The sequence below is a fragment of the Epinephelus lanceolatus genome, chromosome 9, assembly GCF_041903045.1.
Source record: "Epinephelus lanceolatus isolate andai-2023 chromosome 9, ASM4190304v1, whole genome shotgun sequence".
Classification (NCBI taxonomy): Eukaryota; Metazoa; Chordata; class Actinopteri; order Perciformes; family Serranidae; genus Epinephelus; species Epinephelus lanceolatus.
In genome coordinates this window covers 10,923,483-10,941,927 of record NC_135742.1, presented here as the reverse complement: position 1 = coordinate 10,941,927, position 18,445 = coordinate 10,923,483, and the positions used below count along the sequence as shown (strand labels likewise).

The 18,445-nt window shown below is 40.6% G+C and overlaps 1 protein-coding gene across 1 annotated transcript in view; it reads left to right on the top strand.

Moving 5' to 3' along the window:
- scarf2 (scavenger receptor class F, member 2) overlaps positions 1-18,445 on the top strand; it is a 31,891-nt gene that overhangs the window by 2,063 nt on the left and 11,383 nt on the right. Inside the window, exons 2-9 of the mRNA XM_078170548.1 lie at positions 2,904-2,962; positions 3,058-3,159; positions 4,691-5,210; positions 7,065-7,283; positions 7,762-7,890; positions 8,238-8,341; positions 9,625-9,739; positions 10,079-10,176. Coding sequence (XP_078026674.1) covers positions 2,904-2,962; positions 3,058-3,159; positions 4,691-5,210; positions 7,065-7,283; positions 7,762-7,890; positions 8,238-8,341; positions 9,625-9,739; positions 10,079-10,176 — 1,346 coding nt within the window. The remainder of the gene's footprint in view (positions 1-2,903; positions 2,963-3,057; positions 3,160-4,690; positions 5,211-7,064; positions 7,284-7,761; positions 7,891-8,237; positions 8,342-9,624; positions 9,740-10,078; positions 10,177-18,445) is intronic.

Here is an 18,445-nt window from a genome sequence, read left to right as displayed (position 1 = left end):
TATTTTTTTAAATCTTATTTTATATATTATTTTAAAATTTTTGTTTATTTTTTGAAAATAAAAATTATATATATGTGTGTGTGTGTGTCTGTGTGTGTGTGTGTGTGTGTGTGTACATATTATATTTTTCTCTTTCTTTCTGTGTATAGTTGTGTTTTTTATACACATATAGAAAACATGTACAAAAATCACAACCATACACACAAAAAATGTGATATATACATATAAATATTTTTTATTTTATTTCTTTATTTTTATTTATTTATTATTTTTATTGATTATAATTATTTATTATTATATTGTGTTTTTTGTACATTCATATATGTGTACAAAAATCACAATCATACACAGAAAGAAAGAGAATATATATATATATATATATACATATATATATATATATATATATTATTTTTATTTTCATTTTTAGTTTTTATCTTATTTTATATATTATTTTTAGATTTTAGTTTTAGTTTTTTTACTTTCTGCATACAGTTGTGTTTTGTACACATATACGAATGTCTAAAAAACACAAATGTTCACAGAAATAAAGATTTATTGATTAGTTTTTATTTATTCTTCTTATTTATTATTATATAGTTGTGTTTTTTGTACATTTGTATATTATGTTCTGCTTTCATGCATTGTTATTTAAGGATGTTGTGATTTGTATAACACTCATAGGACAGATCATTGTGATTTGGGAGTCAGGCCTCTGCTCCTCGGAGTTGATCTCATCTAATAAGTGGTACCAGCTGACTGATTCATCACACCTGTCTGTGTCTATATCTGCTCTGTGAAGCACTCATGTCAGTAGCACTGATGATAGTCAACGACTGAAATGTTGGATGTTCTGAATGACATTTTTTGGCATTGATCTCTCCCTGTGAACCTTTTTTTGTGGCTGTCCAGCCCAGTTGCATTAGTGTGCAGGTATCTCTTCTAACCTATTACGGTATCCAAAAATCATCAAAAAAAAAAAAAAAAAAAAGATTTCTAGGATTACAGCTGAGTCTGTGGATGTCGAGTGAAAAAGAAAAACATCCAAGTCCACAATTGCTGACTGCAGCATCCAAGCTTGTTGGACTGGTGTCTATGAATTGTGGTAGGCAAGAAACAGCGAAAGCACTCCAGGGCTCATTCTTCTAAATACACAGACACAGGCATAGAACAAGGCCGTAGCCATGCAGTCAACAGGAGGGGAGGGGACTAGATCTGCCCCCTGACCCCACCCCAGAATATATTGTGAAATATATGATATGTGAAAACTCATTTCCCATTATATCATATAATCGATCATAGTACAGCTACTGGAAACTACTACTGTCCATATAAACTATACATGCAGGGCAACACAAACGACTGACACTTTACTCAGACTTCACGTGGGCTATGTGACAAATATAACGTAATAAAGACTTTAACATAAGTTGAATCAAATCAAGTTCAGAATAACAAACAACCAAAGGCCATTGAAAACATGTATGCTTTAAGATTTGTCAATGGAGGGGGAGCATTTGATTGAGAGCAGAGAGAGCCCCCTGTTCTGTATCATAATGACCGCCTCGCCATGACAGATGTGTGATAAGAAATCATGTGCTTTGTATCTACTGCACCCTGTAACATGAGCAGTCTAAGTTTTGGGAGCAAAGCTGAAAATAGCTCATCTGAAAAGCCCGACACTGAATCTTTTCATGCAGTCAGAGTAAAACGTAAAGTAATTAAGAGCTTCTCTTCAGAAGTTGTGCTGTCATCTCATAGACGCTTCACTGGCCAACAAATAGCCATTTACTAGAGAACTACTTCCCATTTTAGTGCTTGGTGAAGTTTTCAGTTTGATATATATAGTACTGGCCTTCATTTCTCGACAAGTTTGACATTTTGCCCCCCTCCCAGTATTCAGTATTCACTGCAGTGAAGTCCCCACTCACCACTCACTTGTTTTTCCCATTATGCCCATTATGTTCTTAGTTTTTGCGACTTGAATGCGATGCTTTCAGCGCCGATGCAGAAAAATGGCTTTCTGAATCAGTTAGAGAGCAGCTATTGAATTTCTTGGCAAAGGTAGCTGATACTTTCTTTATGTAATAATGAAAGGCAAACAGGAACACAGCGTCACTTCTTAACATCTAATTAATTCTGCACAACAGTGAATGCAATCTCTCTTCCTGGTGCTGACATGGATTGGTTGGGTGTTAAAGGTCAACAAGGGTCAACTGCATACATGTTGACCGGAGTTTGTCAAAGCTGACGCACCACAGTTGAATCCAGTGCAGCGTTATGTACCTAAAATGGTTAAAGGCTCATTTTAAAATCATCTTCCTCCCATAACAAGTGAAAGCATTCAGAGCTCAGACCTGTGATCTCTACCACGCGCCTGTTTTGGCAGCATAAAAAAACACTGTTGCTCCCTGCTCATTGACTGAAAGCAAACTGCCATCTTCAAACACTTAAGGGGAAGCTGACGTGTTGCAGGGGCCCCACAGAGGTCACAGGCGTAGGAGGAAGAGGAGACGCATCCGTCCTTTTCCTGACAGGCCTGGCCTAAAACTTGGCTGCAAAATATTGTCTCTGAATATTCACATTTCCCCAACAGCTGAGGAAACTTAGAGAAAGATAAACTACATAGATTCAGCGGTAAAGGGATTTATTTTGTTCCATATACAGCTGGGAATGACCCACATTCAGATAATTATACAAACATGTTTGAAGCACATGCGTCATGTACAATGCCTCGCATACATTTGCAGAATTTGGCATCAGCCACATCATTAAAAACCTGTGAGATCAAAGAGGCATGAGTTGGGTTTGTACGCTGCCACTTTGATATGTGTTTGTTTCATTGTATTACAGCCAGGTTCTTCATCATTCCCCTCTCACTCTCAGTCTCGTAACTTCTTTTCCAGATCATCAGGATTCGTGTGCTGCAGCGGATGGGGGCAGCTAGGGGATGAATGCCTGACACGTATGTACCATACAGAGGTCATTTATCAGCACGTGTCGTATAGCTCATTGTGCAAGCCGCATGAATAATACGGCCTGTTCTTGTTCACCCCCAAGCTCTCTGCGAAGGCAACTTCACCTGCAAGGAAAATGAGGTGTGTGTCAGGCCGAATGAATGTCGCTGTCGCCATGGATACTTTGGAGCTAGCTGTGACACTAGTAAGGGATTTCTTACCTTGTATCTGCATTTCTACCTTTTTGTCTTTTGTCTCTGGTCTTTCAAAGGTCAAATCATTAGAACATATTTCAACATTTGAACACAGTTTTTAGCTCTCATTAAAAATCTGAAACTGTTGCATGAGGGGAAATTACTGCACATGGTGTTTTTAGCCATGCTAGCAGCTCTGGGGATGTCGATGCTGATCTGTCAGCTGGTCTAGACTGAAATATCTCAACAACCATTGGATTGCAATGACATATTACAGCCATATCCATGAAGCCCAGAGTCTTGAATACTTTGGTGTCCCTGTGACTTTTCCTCCAGCCCTTCTGGCAGGTTGACATTTGTGGTTTTGACTGAAATGTGACAGCTATTGAATGGATTGCCATAATATGTGGAATACACGTTTATATTCCCCTCAAGATAAACTGTAGAAACTTTAGTGATCCTTTTTCGTCTTGTGCAAGTATCAGGCCAAAAACTTAACTTGCCAAATACCTGTGTTTATGAGCAAATACCCAGTCACACTCCCATCAGCCTTAGCCCTCTGATACATTAGCTAACACTCTAAACAAAGATGGTGACCATAGGAAACAAAGAAGGCGACCTTCAAAAATACAGCATGTTAGCACTGACGAGTGCAATGCCATTGTTCTGACGGTCCATAATTGCGAAGCCTCTGTAGTTCAGAAAACGTTCCTATCAATCAAGATCAAGATCGAGATTAACTTTATCGTTCCACAGAGTGGGAAATTTGTCTTGGGCCCTACACCCATGCTGCAGCCATAGAAATACAACATACAACATAGTACACAGACAAATCAACATTAAACCCAACATACCATCAGCAAATCATCATAATCCAGTGCCACATCTGGCTTTATCTGTACTCACTGGACAGAAAGCCCATTTGTACGACAGCTTATTATTCCGAAAACAAACGCCCATTGCTCAGCTTTCTCAGAAAATAGGCCACACACTCTCAAACAGAAGCACATGGCCAGTTAGTCATCGCACCTTTGTACAGTGGCGGAGATATGACCCGCCTTACTCTGTCTCTGATCGGCTTACTCTGATATTCTTACCCTAACCTAACCAGTCCCTCATGCCTAGACCTAACCAACCCAACCAATGAAGGCAACAAGTACTAGTGAATCAGAAGTCAAGTATGGTGGGTCATGCCATCACCTTAGTGGATAAGTTCCGGTAACATCATTTTGCACAATTATCAGCCATGTGCTTATGTTTTGGAAAGTGCCAGTGGAGAAACAGGATAACTGGCTGTCATACAAATGAGCTTTCGGTCCAATGGGACACTTCTCAGACTACTGGGGCTTCAGATTGATGGGCTGTCTGAACAATGGGCAGCCCCCTATTGAGTGTCGTTATCATGATGGCATTTAGCTCAAAGCACTGCTGTGCTTAAGATCAGCCTCACAGAGCGACTGGCATGGCTGTAGACTCTTACTCTTGTTTGACAATTCAGAAGAAATCTTCCCATGTCCTGATCACTGCACTGTCTTTTCACAGAGTGCCCTGCCCAGTTCTGGGGCCCTGACTGCAAGGGGAAATGTAACTGTTACCCCAACGGCCAGTGCGACGACTTGACCGGCCAGTGTACCTGCAACCACAACCGTTGGGGACCTAACTGCGAGAACGCTTGCTTATGCCAAAAGGGCAAGTGTGACCAAGACACTGGCAAATGCACATGCCACCCTGGCGTCTGGGGTCCCCAGTGCAACAACAACTGCTACTGCAGCATCAACTCTGTCTGCGATGCGATGACAGGACGGTGCATGTGCAATCCAGGTTGGACGGGGAGGAACTGTGCAATCCAGTGTAACTGTAACAATTCACCATGCGACCAGTTCACGGGGCGCTGCCAGTGCCGGGAGAGGCTGTGGGGCCCACGGTGTGAACGGTACTGCCAGTGCATCCACGGCAAGTGCAACCAGGCCGACGGCTCGTGTACTTGCACCCCAGGGTACCGTGGGAAGTTCTGCAGGGAACCATGTCCTGCCGGGTTCTACGGTCAAAACTGCAGGAACAGGTGGGGAAAAAATCTTGGCAGAGAGCAGATGAACCATATAAAAACAAAGGAAACATGCAGTTTAACAGATGCCTAATGTTCAGTTCCCTTGTCTGATCTATATTATGGTGCGGTTTTGTGGTTTTAATAGGAAATAAGCTTTGACATATGCTGCAGCTGATAACCCTTAAAATATCTGACCGTGTTGCCTAATGGAGCAATAATAAAGTGAGATTTGGGAGTTGGTCTTCGCATTATTCCGTAATCATCAGCCAACATGTAAAAGCAATTCAGGTTAAGTGGTTTACCTTCCATGGACTGTGACAGTCTCACAACACAGTTGCTATAAACTAAAAAGAACACAGAGTTCAGTGTTTATCTCCTTAAATGACCATGGAAGCAACAACTTAAAGCAGACAAATCCAGATCCTTAAACAGTTTTGTTAGATTTAGATGAGATCAGGCTTCTTCCAGGTTAAGGAAAGTTAGATTTAAGACTTTTTAATGCCACTTGTAATGAAATTTAACACCAAAATTGCAGACAAAAAACATGAACCAGCATTGATTACTAAAGTTTAGTATTTATAAGTGTTTATAGTAACATAAAACATGACTTTTTGTGTTGTGGCAAAGAGTAATTAGAACAGAGCTGTGAAATACCTGACGTTTCACTGTGAGATTTCTTGGAGATTTTGCTATTCTTATTCTGCATGTGGGATTCAACTGCTTTGATTCCCATCGTGCAGAGTGTGAAAAGCTTTTTGCATGAAGTACACCAGTCATCATATGCATTGCCTTGTACTGGTTTCAGATGTGCCACACAATCTTGATGAAATAGCAAGGTTTTGTTAAATTTGCACTTCTCTGTACTGTCCAGATTACAGTGACAGCTAGCTAGCAGACAGTGGATCCTCTGCTCTGAGCATTCTGGCAAGAAACAAGATATGCATGTTTTTGGTTTCACCATCCTGATCTGGGAACGTTATTAATGTGAGATGCAATTAGTAAAAAGAAAATTTAAAGATTATATGTTACCAGTTATTTGGAGATTTTACAATGCAACATCTGAAAAAAAAATACTAAAATATTTTTTAAAAAAATGATTGTTACCAAATATCTGAAGATTTTTCAGCGCAACATCAAAAAAAAAAACTAAAATATTTTTTATAAAATATATGTTACCAATTATTTGGAGATTTAACAATGCAACATCAGAAAAAAAAAATATTTTAAAAAAATTATTAAAAAAAAGTTTTTTAAAAATAAGATGTTACCAATTATTTGATGATTTTACAACCCAACATCAGAAATAAAAATATATTTTTTTAAAAATTGATGTAACCAATTATTTTAAATTTTTACAACGCAACAGCAGAAAAAAAAACTAAAATATTTTTTATAAAATATATGTTACCAATTATTTGGAGATTTAACAATGCAACATCAGAAAAAAAAATATTTAAAAAAAAATTATTGTTACCAATTATTTAAAGATGTTACAATGCAACATCAGACATCTTAAAAATTCTTAAAAAACAGATGTTACCAAATATTTAGAGATTTTACAGCGCAACATCAGAAACAAAACACTGAAATATTTTTTAAAAATTAGATGTTACCAATTATTTGAAGATAAATTCAGAAAAAAAAATCACACAAAATCACAAAATCCTATTTACCCTGGCTTGGCATTTTTATGACTTCAGAAAGATTGATATGAGACATTTTGATACCATTTGAGGTCTTATTTTTGGAATAATTATTCAGTGTATTTTAAGACTTTTTAAGGGTCTGCAGGAACCTTGGATGACGTGGAAGAATTTGTATACAAACAAGATAAATAACGAGCTTTTTTCTGTTTTCCTTGGCTGACAGGTGTGGGCACTGCAAGGGCCAGCAGCCCTGTAAGGTGACAGAGGGACGCTGCATCACCTGTGACAGAGGCTGGAACGGGACACGCTGTGACCAGCTCTGCTCGAAAGGCTTCTTTGGCGAAAACTGCCAGGAAGTGTGTCCCACCTGTAAAGACGGTCACCACTGCGACCCCATTCATGGCAAGTGCTCCCACTGTAACCCTGGCTGGATTGGGGACAGGTAAGAAAACACACGTGTTCAGTGCCAAACCTAACACATTCGGCGCTCGGTAGGAGTGCTCACTTTCCAGCACAATCTGGGGACTAAAACATTCCCACTGCACACTGACTGGCACAGTAAAAACTTTTATTTTTACTGTGCCTCGGATGGCCCTGGTCCTTTGCCTTTTCATTTCCTCTTATTCTATTACTCTCCTCCCTTTGGGTTTCCCCCTTAGGTGGCCGCCTATGTCGCCTATGGGAAGATCCGCCACTGCACGCAGTACAGTTATAAAAGTGTCAAAGAGAAACAACATAAAATTTGTTTTGCAGTCAGACCTTTTTATCTGTCGAGCTTGTATCATTTTCAAAGTTAAAAACATAATGGCAGTGCCTTTAACTAGTAGCTATTGTAGTCCCAGTGTCCATGCTGTGATAATGTCTGTGACCTGTACGCTTGACAATGACTGTAATCAGAACATTCCTTTTGTGTGTAATAGGTGCGAGGTGCGCTGCCCCAACGGCACATATGGCGAGAACTGTGAGAACAACTGCAGTCACTGTTTTAACGGCATCTGTCATGTTGTCACCGGAGAGTGCCTGTGTGACCCGGGATTTTATGGCACCTAGTAAGTCACAAGACACCTCACACCCCAAGAATCTCCTGTTTATGTTTTACAACACCCAGTGCGAAGGGCTGATGGCTTTCATATTACTTTTGTCAAACACTTGTATATCTTGGGAATTGAATAAGCGAGTGTTTTGAGGCAGTTCTTTTTTAATAGAAAATGATAAAGAACACTCTTAAAATAAAATAAAAAAGTTAAATTCCTACAAACTTCCATCACAGGAAAGATTTCGCCTGGAACTAAAAAACTGATCCCATTTATGGCTCCTCTCTTTTTCTGTGTCCTATTTTCTGCATCTGTCACTTGGAATGAACATTAAACAGATGTTGTTTTTGTCTGCACTCAAGCTGCAATATGACCTGTCAACCTGGCCAGTACGGAGTGAACTGCAACCAAACCTGCTCCTGCAACGACAAGAACTGCGATCCTGTGTCTGGCGCTTGCTATCTCCGTAAGAACATCTCTCTTTTTAACCACATGCTTTTGTGGTTGTGATGTTTTTAAAGGCTTCTCTGTGAACAGCAGTAGTCAGGAGTGTTTTTCTCGATAATGTACCTTTTTCAGAGGCGTAAAACAGCTATTTCTTACTTGTACTACACATAACGAAAGAATTATAACCCTGTGAAGTGTTTGTCCAAAGAGCCAGATGCCACTAGTGCTGCCTGTGTATTAAATGTCTAACAGTTGGCTGTATGCTCTGAGTACCAACAAACACATTTATTCAGGTCAGTGTGTGTAGTGGGAGAGTTAACGTAGCAAGGCCTTGATAGCGTTTCCAGACCCAGACCGGTGTCCTTTTTATGGCTGTGTTTTTTGGCTCTCTTCCTGTCCAGCCAGAGAGGGAGAGAGAGGAAGAGGAAGGAAGAAGAAATACAGAGGGGGATGGGGAAAATATGAGAGAAAAAGAGAACTTGGAAGGGAGACAGAGAGCGGAGGGAAACTGTTTGGAAAGAAGAGATCATTAGAGGCCGGCGAGGAGAATATTGTAGTTAGGGACACAAAGGTGGCATTTTGGCATTGGTGATGATATCACAAGACCTTTTAACTTACCCCCCACCCAAACTGTTTTCCATTCTTTATCCAGCTGCGAGTGCAGAGCAATGACAACACGCCACGCCCAGACTGCCCAACAATCCATCTCAGCCTTATGTGACAGTGTAAAGACCCGAGGGCCGCCGCTACTTAGCCCTTAACTGATGGTTTGCCTCTCTTCTAGTGTCATCCGTCCTTGCGAGCGCCAAATGCCGTCCGTGCTTATGCAACACAGCACTTACTATCTTTGGGGTGTGTCCAACTTGAAGAGGGAGGAGTGCTAATAAATCATCGATGAGTTACGGCGAAGGGCGTGCAGTAAAGAGGGGGTGAGGGCTTGCAGGAAATAGGCAATGAAAGTGGTCTTGAGGGAGATAAGATTAATAGTGAATTTCAGCCTGTTGCGATATTCCTCAGAGATGCTTCATGTCATGCAGCTATTGAAAATCAATCGCCAACGCAACGCGATGCTATATCTTTGTTATCAAAGCCAACTATCACGTTGATAAAGATTATACACAGTTAGCTAAACCCTCTGCTCGAGTCGCTTGTGTTCACTTGTGCAGTAAATCATAATAATTTGCTATATGCCAAGGTCTTTAGCGTTAGTGATGACAGAGCGAGAGATTTGTTGAAACTGGCATTCAGAGTTCTGCTGCACCAATGTGGCACACCCAGAATTCCCTGCATCTCGTCTTTCAGAGCCCAACCAGCGGATGGGTGTGATCGCGGCTGGAACCCTGGTCTCCTTTTTACTGATCGTCCTGCTCTCGCTGCTGTGCTGCTGCTGCCTGTGTCGACACAAAGACGACCACAAGTGAGTGACAGATAGGTGTCTTCACCCCCGTGGTTCATGACTTGTGGGAAGGGGGCTCGGGTTCCTAGTAGGAGGGTTGCCCTGGTTATGAAAATAGAGGGGAATATTTTCCTTCTACGCTCTCTCACAGGTACCAGGTTGTTAAATGAATAAATGTATATAAATTGTATTTTAAGTACTTTTATATATTGACATTAGAGTGTGAGCAGCAATGTGAGCGGCCTCCGAGCCCTCAAAAGAGGCACAGGGCCAGCTTTAATATGCCTCTTTTGAATGATTCATTTGGATTTCCATGGCGTCATCCCTTTTCAACCCTAACCAAGACAACTCTACCAACAGCAAAAAAGCCAAGCGGATCCTGTGTGGACGATTCAGCCGAATCAGCACTAAACTTCCCCGTATTCCACTGAGGCGACAGAAACTGCCCAAAGTAGTCGGTAAGCCCCAAAACTCTTTCTCATATCCCACCGCAGTGCTGCCAGAGGCTGCTGTGTTTTATGTAATCATCCTCTCTGCTGCTGCTTGTACAACACAGTCTGCTGAAGTCGCATCACCCGGAGCTTCATTACGAGCAAATGCACAAGACATAAATGTAATGATGTTTAGATTTTGACATGGAGGTGTCAGATGATATGAAAATTGATATGAAAAATGTCTTTGGTGTAACACTGCAGGGACAATAGGTGCATTTCCATCCACTTTTTTCGTGCACATTCTCAGTCTGCATATTTAAAAGAGTGGAAACACCAAAAATTTAAAAGTTTCTACATTTTGCAAATAAAGTTTTTATGCAGTGGGGAGTCAAAAAAGTTGGTGTATCGATATATGTAACTAAGTGCAATGGAAACAGATTCAGCAAAAAATTGATAACATACACTCATGACATATCGTCATCTCCTCATAGTTTCCGGATGACTTAAAAGACACTTATGTCTTCACACAGAGCTGTGACCAGAACTCTTCTAAGAGCATCTGGCTGTAATTGTTAAAAACTTTATCTCCATTGTCCAGTGTGCTCTCCATTATTATTATGGATGTATACAGAGAACTGGATACAGCGTTGGAGGCAGGCCCCATTCATCCCTATGAAAGTTGCACAGATGTGCATGAAACCAGTTTGACTTTGGTGTGTTAAATATGTGCTCTATGTCCGCATTGTAAGGCCCAAAAAGCAGGCATGCTCGAGACTTCCGCAGACTGAGCACCTAATCTCCGGTTCGGCCCTCTGCTAACTTGAATGGAGACAAAATGATTTCATCGTGCAGCTCTTGTAGACTTTCGAACTGTCATCGGACTGAAGTGATCCAATTCCGATAGTGAAACAAATCATTTCACCTGGGTTGTGTTGTTAAATAAATTGTATCCACTGATTTACAGACGTTTCTTTCACACTATAAGTATAATGAAAAAAAGTATTTTTGATTTTCGATCCGGTGACTGGCCCAGAAGTTGTAATAAATAAAATATAAAAACTAAATTAATGGTCAAAGTTGTCACAGTGAAATTTAAGGTGTGCTGATGGATTCATGTCGTCAACTCATGCATTGAGTAACATTACACATTGACGCTCCACCTTAAATGTTGCCGGCAGTCGGCCCAGTGAATTTCGTTGTTTGTTTTTTTTTCGACTCCAGCTGCTGCAAGAGGCAGCAAAACATCCTTTCATTTTATATTTACAGTTTACTAATAAAACTCTCCACAGTATAAACAGCACTTACATGAGCCTCAAAACCAGACACAACTCAGCCCTGAGCAGAGTGACCGTCCTCTATTGACCAATCAGACTGCAGTGTTCACAGCTCCACCTTTTAGTACCAGATCTGTGTGCTAGGTACCCCAACAGAGGGGGAACCAAAAATGGGGACGGTACAGAACGGTATCATTGGTACCATCCACAACTTTCCACAGTGGAAACGGAGAGAAAGCGTACCAAACTGAACTGAGGGGGCTAAATCTATGTGACCTCTTCTTCTGCAGGATTCTGAGGAATAGCATTTCAGTCAACTGCTCCCGAATATTCTCATAACAGCAGTGGATGAAAAAAAAAAAACACATACATTTGCATTTTATTTGGCTGAGTTTTTCAAAATTTGGTTAAAATTTGCACTACATTCAGATGGAAACTCTACTGGTGACAGCAGTGACTTGCAGTCAGAGTGAGCTCGTTCCCTCAGTGCTACCTTAGTCTTCCTCTTAGATGATGAATAGGGTTGAAAAGTGTATGGTGGCTGCCAGGCGAGTATGGGGTTTCATTTGAAAGGAATGCACTGGTTTTAGAGCCCCTTATTATTCTTGGCACCCTCAAATGCCATGTGTTCATATTATTACAACCCTAAACTGGGGCTTTTTTTTTCTTCCCATTTTTCTTTACTCGTTTCCATCGTCTTCTTCCCCAAGAAAATTTTTCTTGGGCTGAGGAGGAGGCTGTGTTATTAAAAGAAGGCCAGTGGTTGTCGGGGGGCCCCGGGTGGTGGTGAGTGACGTGCTATCAAAGGCCGCACTGTTTGGGTGGACGCTGTGGCTCTGCTGCTCCATGCGGAGGTCTCGTGGTCTGTGACAGATCTGTCTGTGACCCCAGTCTTTCTTTTTACAGCAGACGGAGGCGATATGATGGTCTTTTAAACCCAGCCACACACAGTTTAAAAAGGCTGGTTTTGTTCAGGGTCCAAAAATACACACTTAAGTTATCTGCATTTCCTTTGAGATTCAAGTGTTTCTATAAGCAGATAGTCATCTTGCCCCCATTAGTCATACTGTATCACTATACAAATGATTATTCATTATTATGACATAGAGCTGGCCAACTAATTTTATTTTCAAATAATTGGCTTTTGAGGTTGTTTTTTTAATTTATTTTTTTAGATGATAACAATACAAAACAAGGGTGACGGAAGATACACATCTCTTCATATACATCCTCTTTTCCAACCTATTCCCTAACTAACACAGAACACATTGTCCGCACTATGAGAAAAAATTATACATATACATATTGCATATGTCAAAGAATCAAACAATATGACCAAACCAAACCAAACAAAGAAAAAATAGAAATAAATAAATGAGTAAAGGTTCACAGCATCACAGGTCAGAATCAGGTGTGTTAAATTCTCTGGTTTCTACAAAACCAAGAACAGCCATGCCTCTGGATATTTATTTAACGCAGTTATCTCAAGTTCACGAGTTAATTATTTTGTTATCTCAAGAAAACAAGCTTTGTTATCCTGTGATAACTCAGTAATTAATCTAGGCTTATATCACTAAAAAAAGACTTGCTTTATTTTTTTATTTTGAGAAAATTAGCTTTGTTATCTAATGAGATAGTTACAATAATTACAAAAAGGTTGTCTCCTCTTATTAGGCTACTTCTAATGTTTACGAGAGATCGGGAAAAATGTCAAATAAAGGAGTGCCTAATATTGATGTTATTAATTGCATCAGATGGTAAAGGTAATGAAGTTAGTGACATGGTGTCCTCACAGAGGTTCTGTGCACACAACAGTGGCCAGGCTCCAATGACACACCTGTTCACGCTTGGCACGGGGTAGGATCATAAAGAATGAGTTATTACAGACCCTTTTAGGCCCGATGTCACAATGACTTAATTTAAGTAGCTGGAGACAAAACACGACTTGCCCCCACAGGGCTGTGGGCTACACAGGAGTCTTAGAATGTCATTTTTTGTGTGATTGGGAGCCAAGATAGAAGGAGTCATGGCTCAAAACTTAAATTTCATTGCATACCAGCCGCCACTGCCTGTCAACAAAAACAAAGACAGCTACTGTTAAATGCGATAAGATGAAAAGACTCACGAAAAATGCTCACGTGCAGCGCACACTTCATGTCAGGTGACAGAAAAAGTATTTCCTGTTGTAGGGATGAATAACGTTATGTGTATTAAGGGTTATCATGTCCACCTCATCAGAAACTGAGGAGGTATTAAGAGGAATATTGGATTTCTCTATATCGTTAACTTTTTAGCACATTAGCTAACATGAGCTTTGATAGCAAAACAAACTGGAGGAAACTGTTCAAGTGTTGTCCTCCTTTGTAAGACTGGCATTGTAATCAACCACAAAGCTTCCTGTGACATCATCCATCCACTGAATGAGAGCATACGGGTCGGCCAGTCTGGACCCATTGGTCAGTTTTTACTTGTTCAAGTGACACTTGCGGTCCGGAGAGTGAGTGATCTGACATGGTACATTCGTAAATTCAGTCTACAATTCACTCTACACTAAAATGAGAGCCCTGTTGGTCAAAGAAACTGAGCGTTATATTTCTATATGAATTAACGTACAGTTAAGTTAATGACACATTCACTCTGCTCAGCACTCTACTGCTCCGTCTCCCCAGACAGTGTGCCTAGAGTGCGTTCTGCCACTCAGAATGAGTATTTATGAACGCACCACTCGCATCATCTTCCTCCATTGTTGAAAACTAGCCAACAGAACTTAAGAGCTAATATTAGTTAATGTCTTTGGAGAATAGTTTTACCTCCAGCTAAGCCCCGCTCACCAAAAAATGTCATACTGTTTACTAACAGTAAAACGGTCTATACAGTAGGTGGCTGCATTAGAGGCTGTGACAATCATAACTTTTAACATTCACTACTTTCACCCCCTTTATTCAGCTTTGCTCTCACAAAATAAAGCTTGTTTTCTCAAGATAACGAAAAAATTAACTCATGATCCTGAAGTAATGGCATTGAAAAATATTTGGAAGCGTGGTCATTCCTTGGCTTCCATAGATTTTAGCATCATAAATGCGAATATTTTGGTTTCTGTACTCCTTTATGATAGTAAATTGGAAATCTTTGGGTTGTGGACAAATAACATTTGAGGACATCATCTCAGGCTTTGGGAAACACTGACATTTCAACTAATCAATTAATTAAGGAAATATTCAATAGAAAATAATCCCTATTTGCAGCCTCAATGTGACTCTGTGCGGATACAGGCTAAATGTATTGTCATGTACTGCATACCAGAATAACAACATTTTTCTGCACTTTATAAGCGTTCATATGGAATTTCTAATATTTGCAAGACATAGACATATTCTTCTCACTGTCTACATAGGAGCATATTTGTATTAATTATGCAAAGGTTTTTATGTACTATTTTGAAGTAGATTAATAATGTTTAGCCAACAGCTTTGACAGAATATCAGGATGACATTTGCAGTAGAGCTAAAGCAATTAGTCAATTAGTCCACTGACAGAAAGTTAATGTACAACAATTGTCAGCATCAATTTATCGTTAAAAGTAATTTATCGAGAAATAAAAGCCAACTGTTCCCGGGCTCCGACTTGTCATATCTGCTGCTGTCGCCCATTTGTCATTGTGAATCTTTTGACCGTTGGTCTGACAAAACAAGCCATGGGAGGAGTGGGCTGCAGGCACTTGTGAGGGGAATCTTTCTCATTTTTTTGACATTTATAGATCAGATGAATGATTGATTGAAAAATATATATACGGTACTCAAAGTGTTGCACAGCAGTTTCTCGACTTTGCCTCAGCTTAAGCATCGTTACAAAACACTGTAATTTGATTCTTTAAAAGGGCTCTAATGGAGTCAGTGTGCTTTGGAAGGAGCTGATGACCTGATTTCTTTTCCGTGTCTGAGCAGCATGTGCCTTCTCAGTTATCCAGCTGATTCTCTAATCAGCTCGGATCTGTCTTTATTATGCCTCGGTCAAAATACAGCGCGAGGACAGAGTTGGCTTTGTCATCACAGTGTGGGACATTAATATGCTTGTTTGTGAAGAGCTTGAACATGTGAGGCAATGTGACAGAGCCATGAAAAGGCAACATCGTCGTAGCCAAATGCCTTTTTTTTAACACAAATTTGATTTCAGATCTTCATTTAAAGGCAGTAAAATGTGTCTACATTGTAAGCAAAGAGACAAAAATACATTTTTAGTCTTCTACAGTCAGGATTTCCACATTTCCAGACAACAAATGAGACCAAATTTACATACCCAGTTAAATCTATCACAACTAATATGCATCTCTCGTCCTTCCTGGTTTGTCCTATCCAAATGTTTGCTACTCTGCTTTCTGTTGGGCTACCCACAGAAACGTGGTCTGCCAACATTTAGAAATTCAAACTCTGACTGGGGCTACACAGTTCTGCACACACGCATTCCTGAGGGGGCCCAATGGGGCTGGAAACAGGAAGTGGTCAAATTTACCCCAGCCCGTGTCAGAACTGTGATTTATCCACACCAGGGTCAGTGGCAACAGATGTGGCAAGACAGAATGAAAAAGAAACAGGGGATAAGGGGGGAGTGGGTAAGGAAGACAACATTTATTAGCATAGTTAGCCTCAGAGAAGCAGCTACATGAACACTGGGTCACCTATTCACCTCTAAGCTGTTTGCTTGTAGTTTGGCATTCCATTCTGAGCATATTTACTCCACGCCCAACAGATTCACGTCTGTCCGGCATTCCTCGCATCCTCTGTGTCCAAACGCTTCCCCACGGGTGAGGGCTGAGAGCAGCGCCACCTGCTTTTTTTTCATCTTTATTTATCCTGGGAAAGTTGGCTTGGATTGCAAATGTGTTTGCAGCAACACTCACATTCATGCAGTTGTGAGCTGCCTCAAGAAAAGTTTCTCACACCCTCAAGTCACTCTTGATTGCATTAATCAAGATGAAACAAACAGGAAAAGGGCAGGGTTTCAGGAATATCTGTAAATAAATGTGATCAGTGATGGTTAACCCATTAAATCCCACCATTGGCAATAGTGACCGCAAAAAAAGTTTTCAGTTAGAAGACTCTAAAAATGTTACTGAATCATGTATCAATGAATTTACAGAAAATAATGAAATAATAAAGGGTCTCAATGAAGACAAAACAACATCTTTAAGGTGTCTAGTATTCATATGTGCATTTGCAATTACTCAACTTTGTTCAGTGGGGTCACAGAATTAGTGAACATGTTGACAGCAACATTAGTGACCAGTGGGATAACACAGTGCAACCAAATGTAGATGTACTTCTACACATACATAGTTCTTTTTCTATAAAACCTTCTATCCTTTTTTAAGGTTCACTTTGAGTGAAGTTTTGGATGCATACAACCTGACAGTTGTCCCTCAGAATCAAAAAGATGCTGTCTTCAAGCCCGATCTCACTCTAAAGTAGTTGTAATGTGGCACCTGGGCAGTGACTTGCAACGTAACCAATGAAAAAAGGCGTCTTTTAACACTGGCATGATACGTGGCTGGTTGCCGTTATAGTTTAACGGCGCCCGGCCAAATATCAGGCGGAAATGATCAAACCAAGACCAACTTTCATCCGAGAGAGAGGTGCTAGCATCTTGTAAGATTCTAAACCCAAACCCTGTTCTTTTTTCCTAAACCTAACCATATGTTTTTGTTGCCTCAAACTCAACCATGTGTGTTTGTTGTTGTAGGAAAAGAAAACTCAATTCACGGTGCTGTACTGATGTGGTGTGACGCTAAATTTCCTGTGAAAGCAGAAATGTATTTTGAAAGAGGACAATGCATGTAACAGGCAGAACTTTACATGGCGTCCCAGAACATCAACAACCCACGCACCCTTGGTACCTTTTACGTTGTATGGAAGGTCCATGACCAAAACGTCAATATGTGACGAGGTCAGAGTGAGAATGTGTTGTGTCTTCAGTGAATGTGAAAGCCATGGGTCAGATGTAGACTATGAGGGGGAGACATGCCATTTGCCAGCCAGGCTGTTGAATTCATATGCTGAACTTGTGCAAACACATCATGACAGGAACAATTTTATCAGTGATTATGACTTCGTCAATGATTTGATCACCACCTTTCCCAGAAGTATGTAACACGGCTGGATGTAACCTTTGGCGTTGTTATGACATACCTCTGGTTGGCCAGATGGCACCTATCAGGGCTGTATGATAAGCTGCTGGATGCGGTCAGGTTGAAACGCTGCTGCTAACAACGTAATATGAGGAGCAGGAAAGTCTTTAAAGGGTGGGTAGGAGGGGTGGTGGATGGGTCCAACAAATCCTGGACTTTCACCTAGGAGCCGAGTGTTCCCTTCCCCAAATGCCAAACCAATATGTTATTTTCTAAACCCAACCATGTGCTTTTGTTGATGTCATGGTATTGGTAGTGTGTCCTGGAACGTCAACAGCAGACACATAAGGATACCTTGCACATCAAATATGAACATAAAAGGCCATTGTCAAAGCATCGATATATGTGTAAGGGTGTTTGATATGTGAAGTAGTCACTCTAGAGTGTGATAGACCGTTCTAGTGGTAGTGCAACACAGATGCACACATTATCCCATAAAACACATTTTTCACCCACTTTTCCATGAAAATATCAGTGACGGATGATTTTGATAGCGTTATGTCTGGGAAAAATTTGGGATTGAATGGATTAACAGGCTTAGCGTCGACTGTGTTAGATGTCACTCAGTGTACTGTATTTGTTTTAGACTCTACAGGCCATCCTGTAACCCAGACACATGCTATTTCAGGCTGAAACATATTGTTTCTTCTTATTATTGGCAAGTAATATCACTGTCCAATGCCCAGATTTCCACAGCTGGACCAGGCACTTGAACTAGCAACCTTCTTTCCCTACAGCTCCCTAGCCTTCAGACTACCTCTGCCTCAGGTCTGTTAACGCATCCCCCCACTGAGCAACTGGGGTGGTGGAGCTCTGCAGCTGGGATGTGTCAATAATG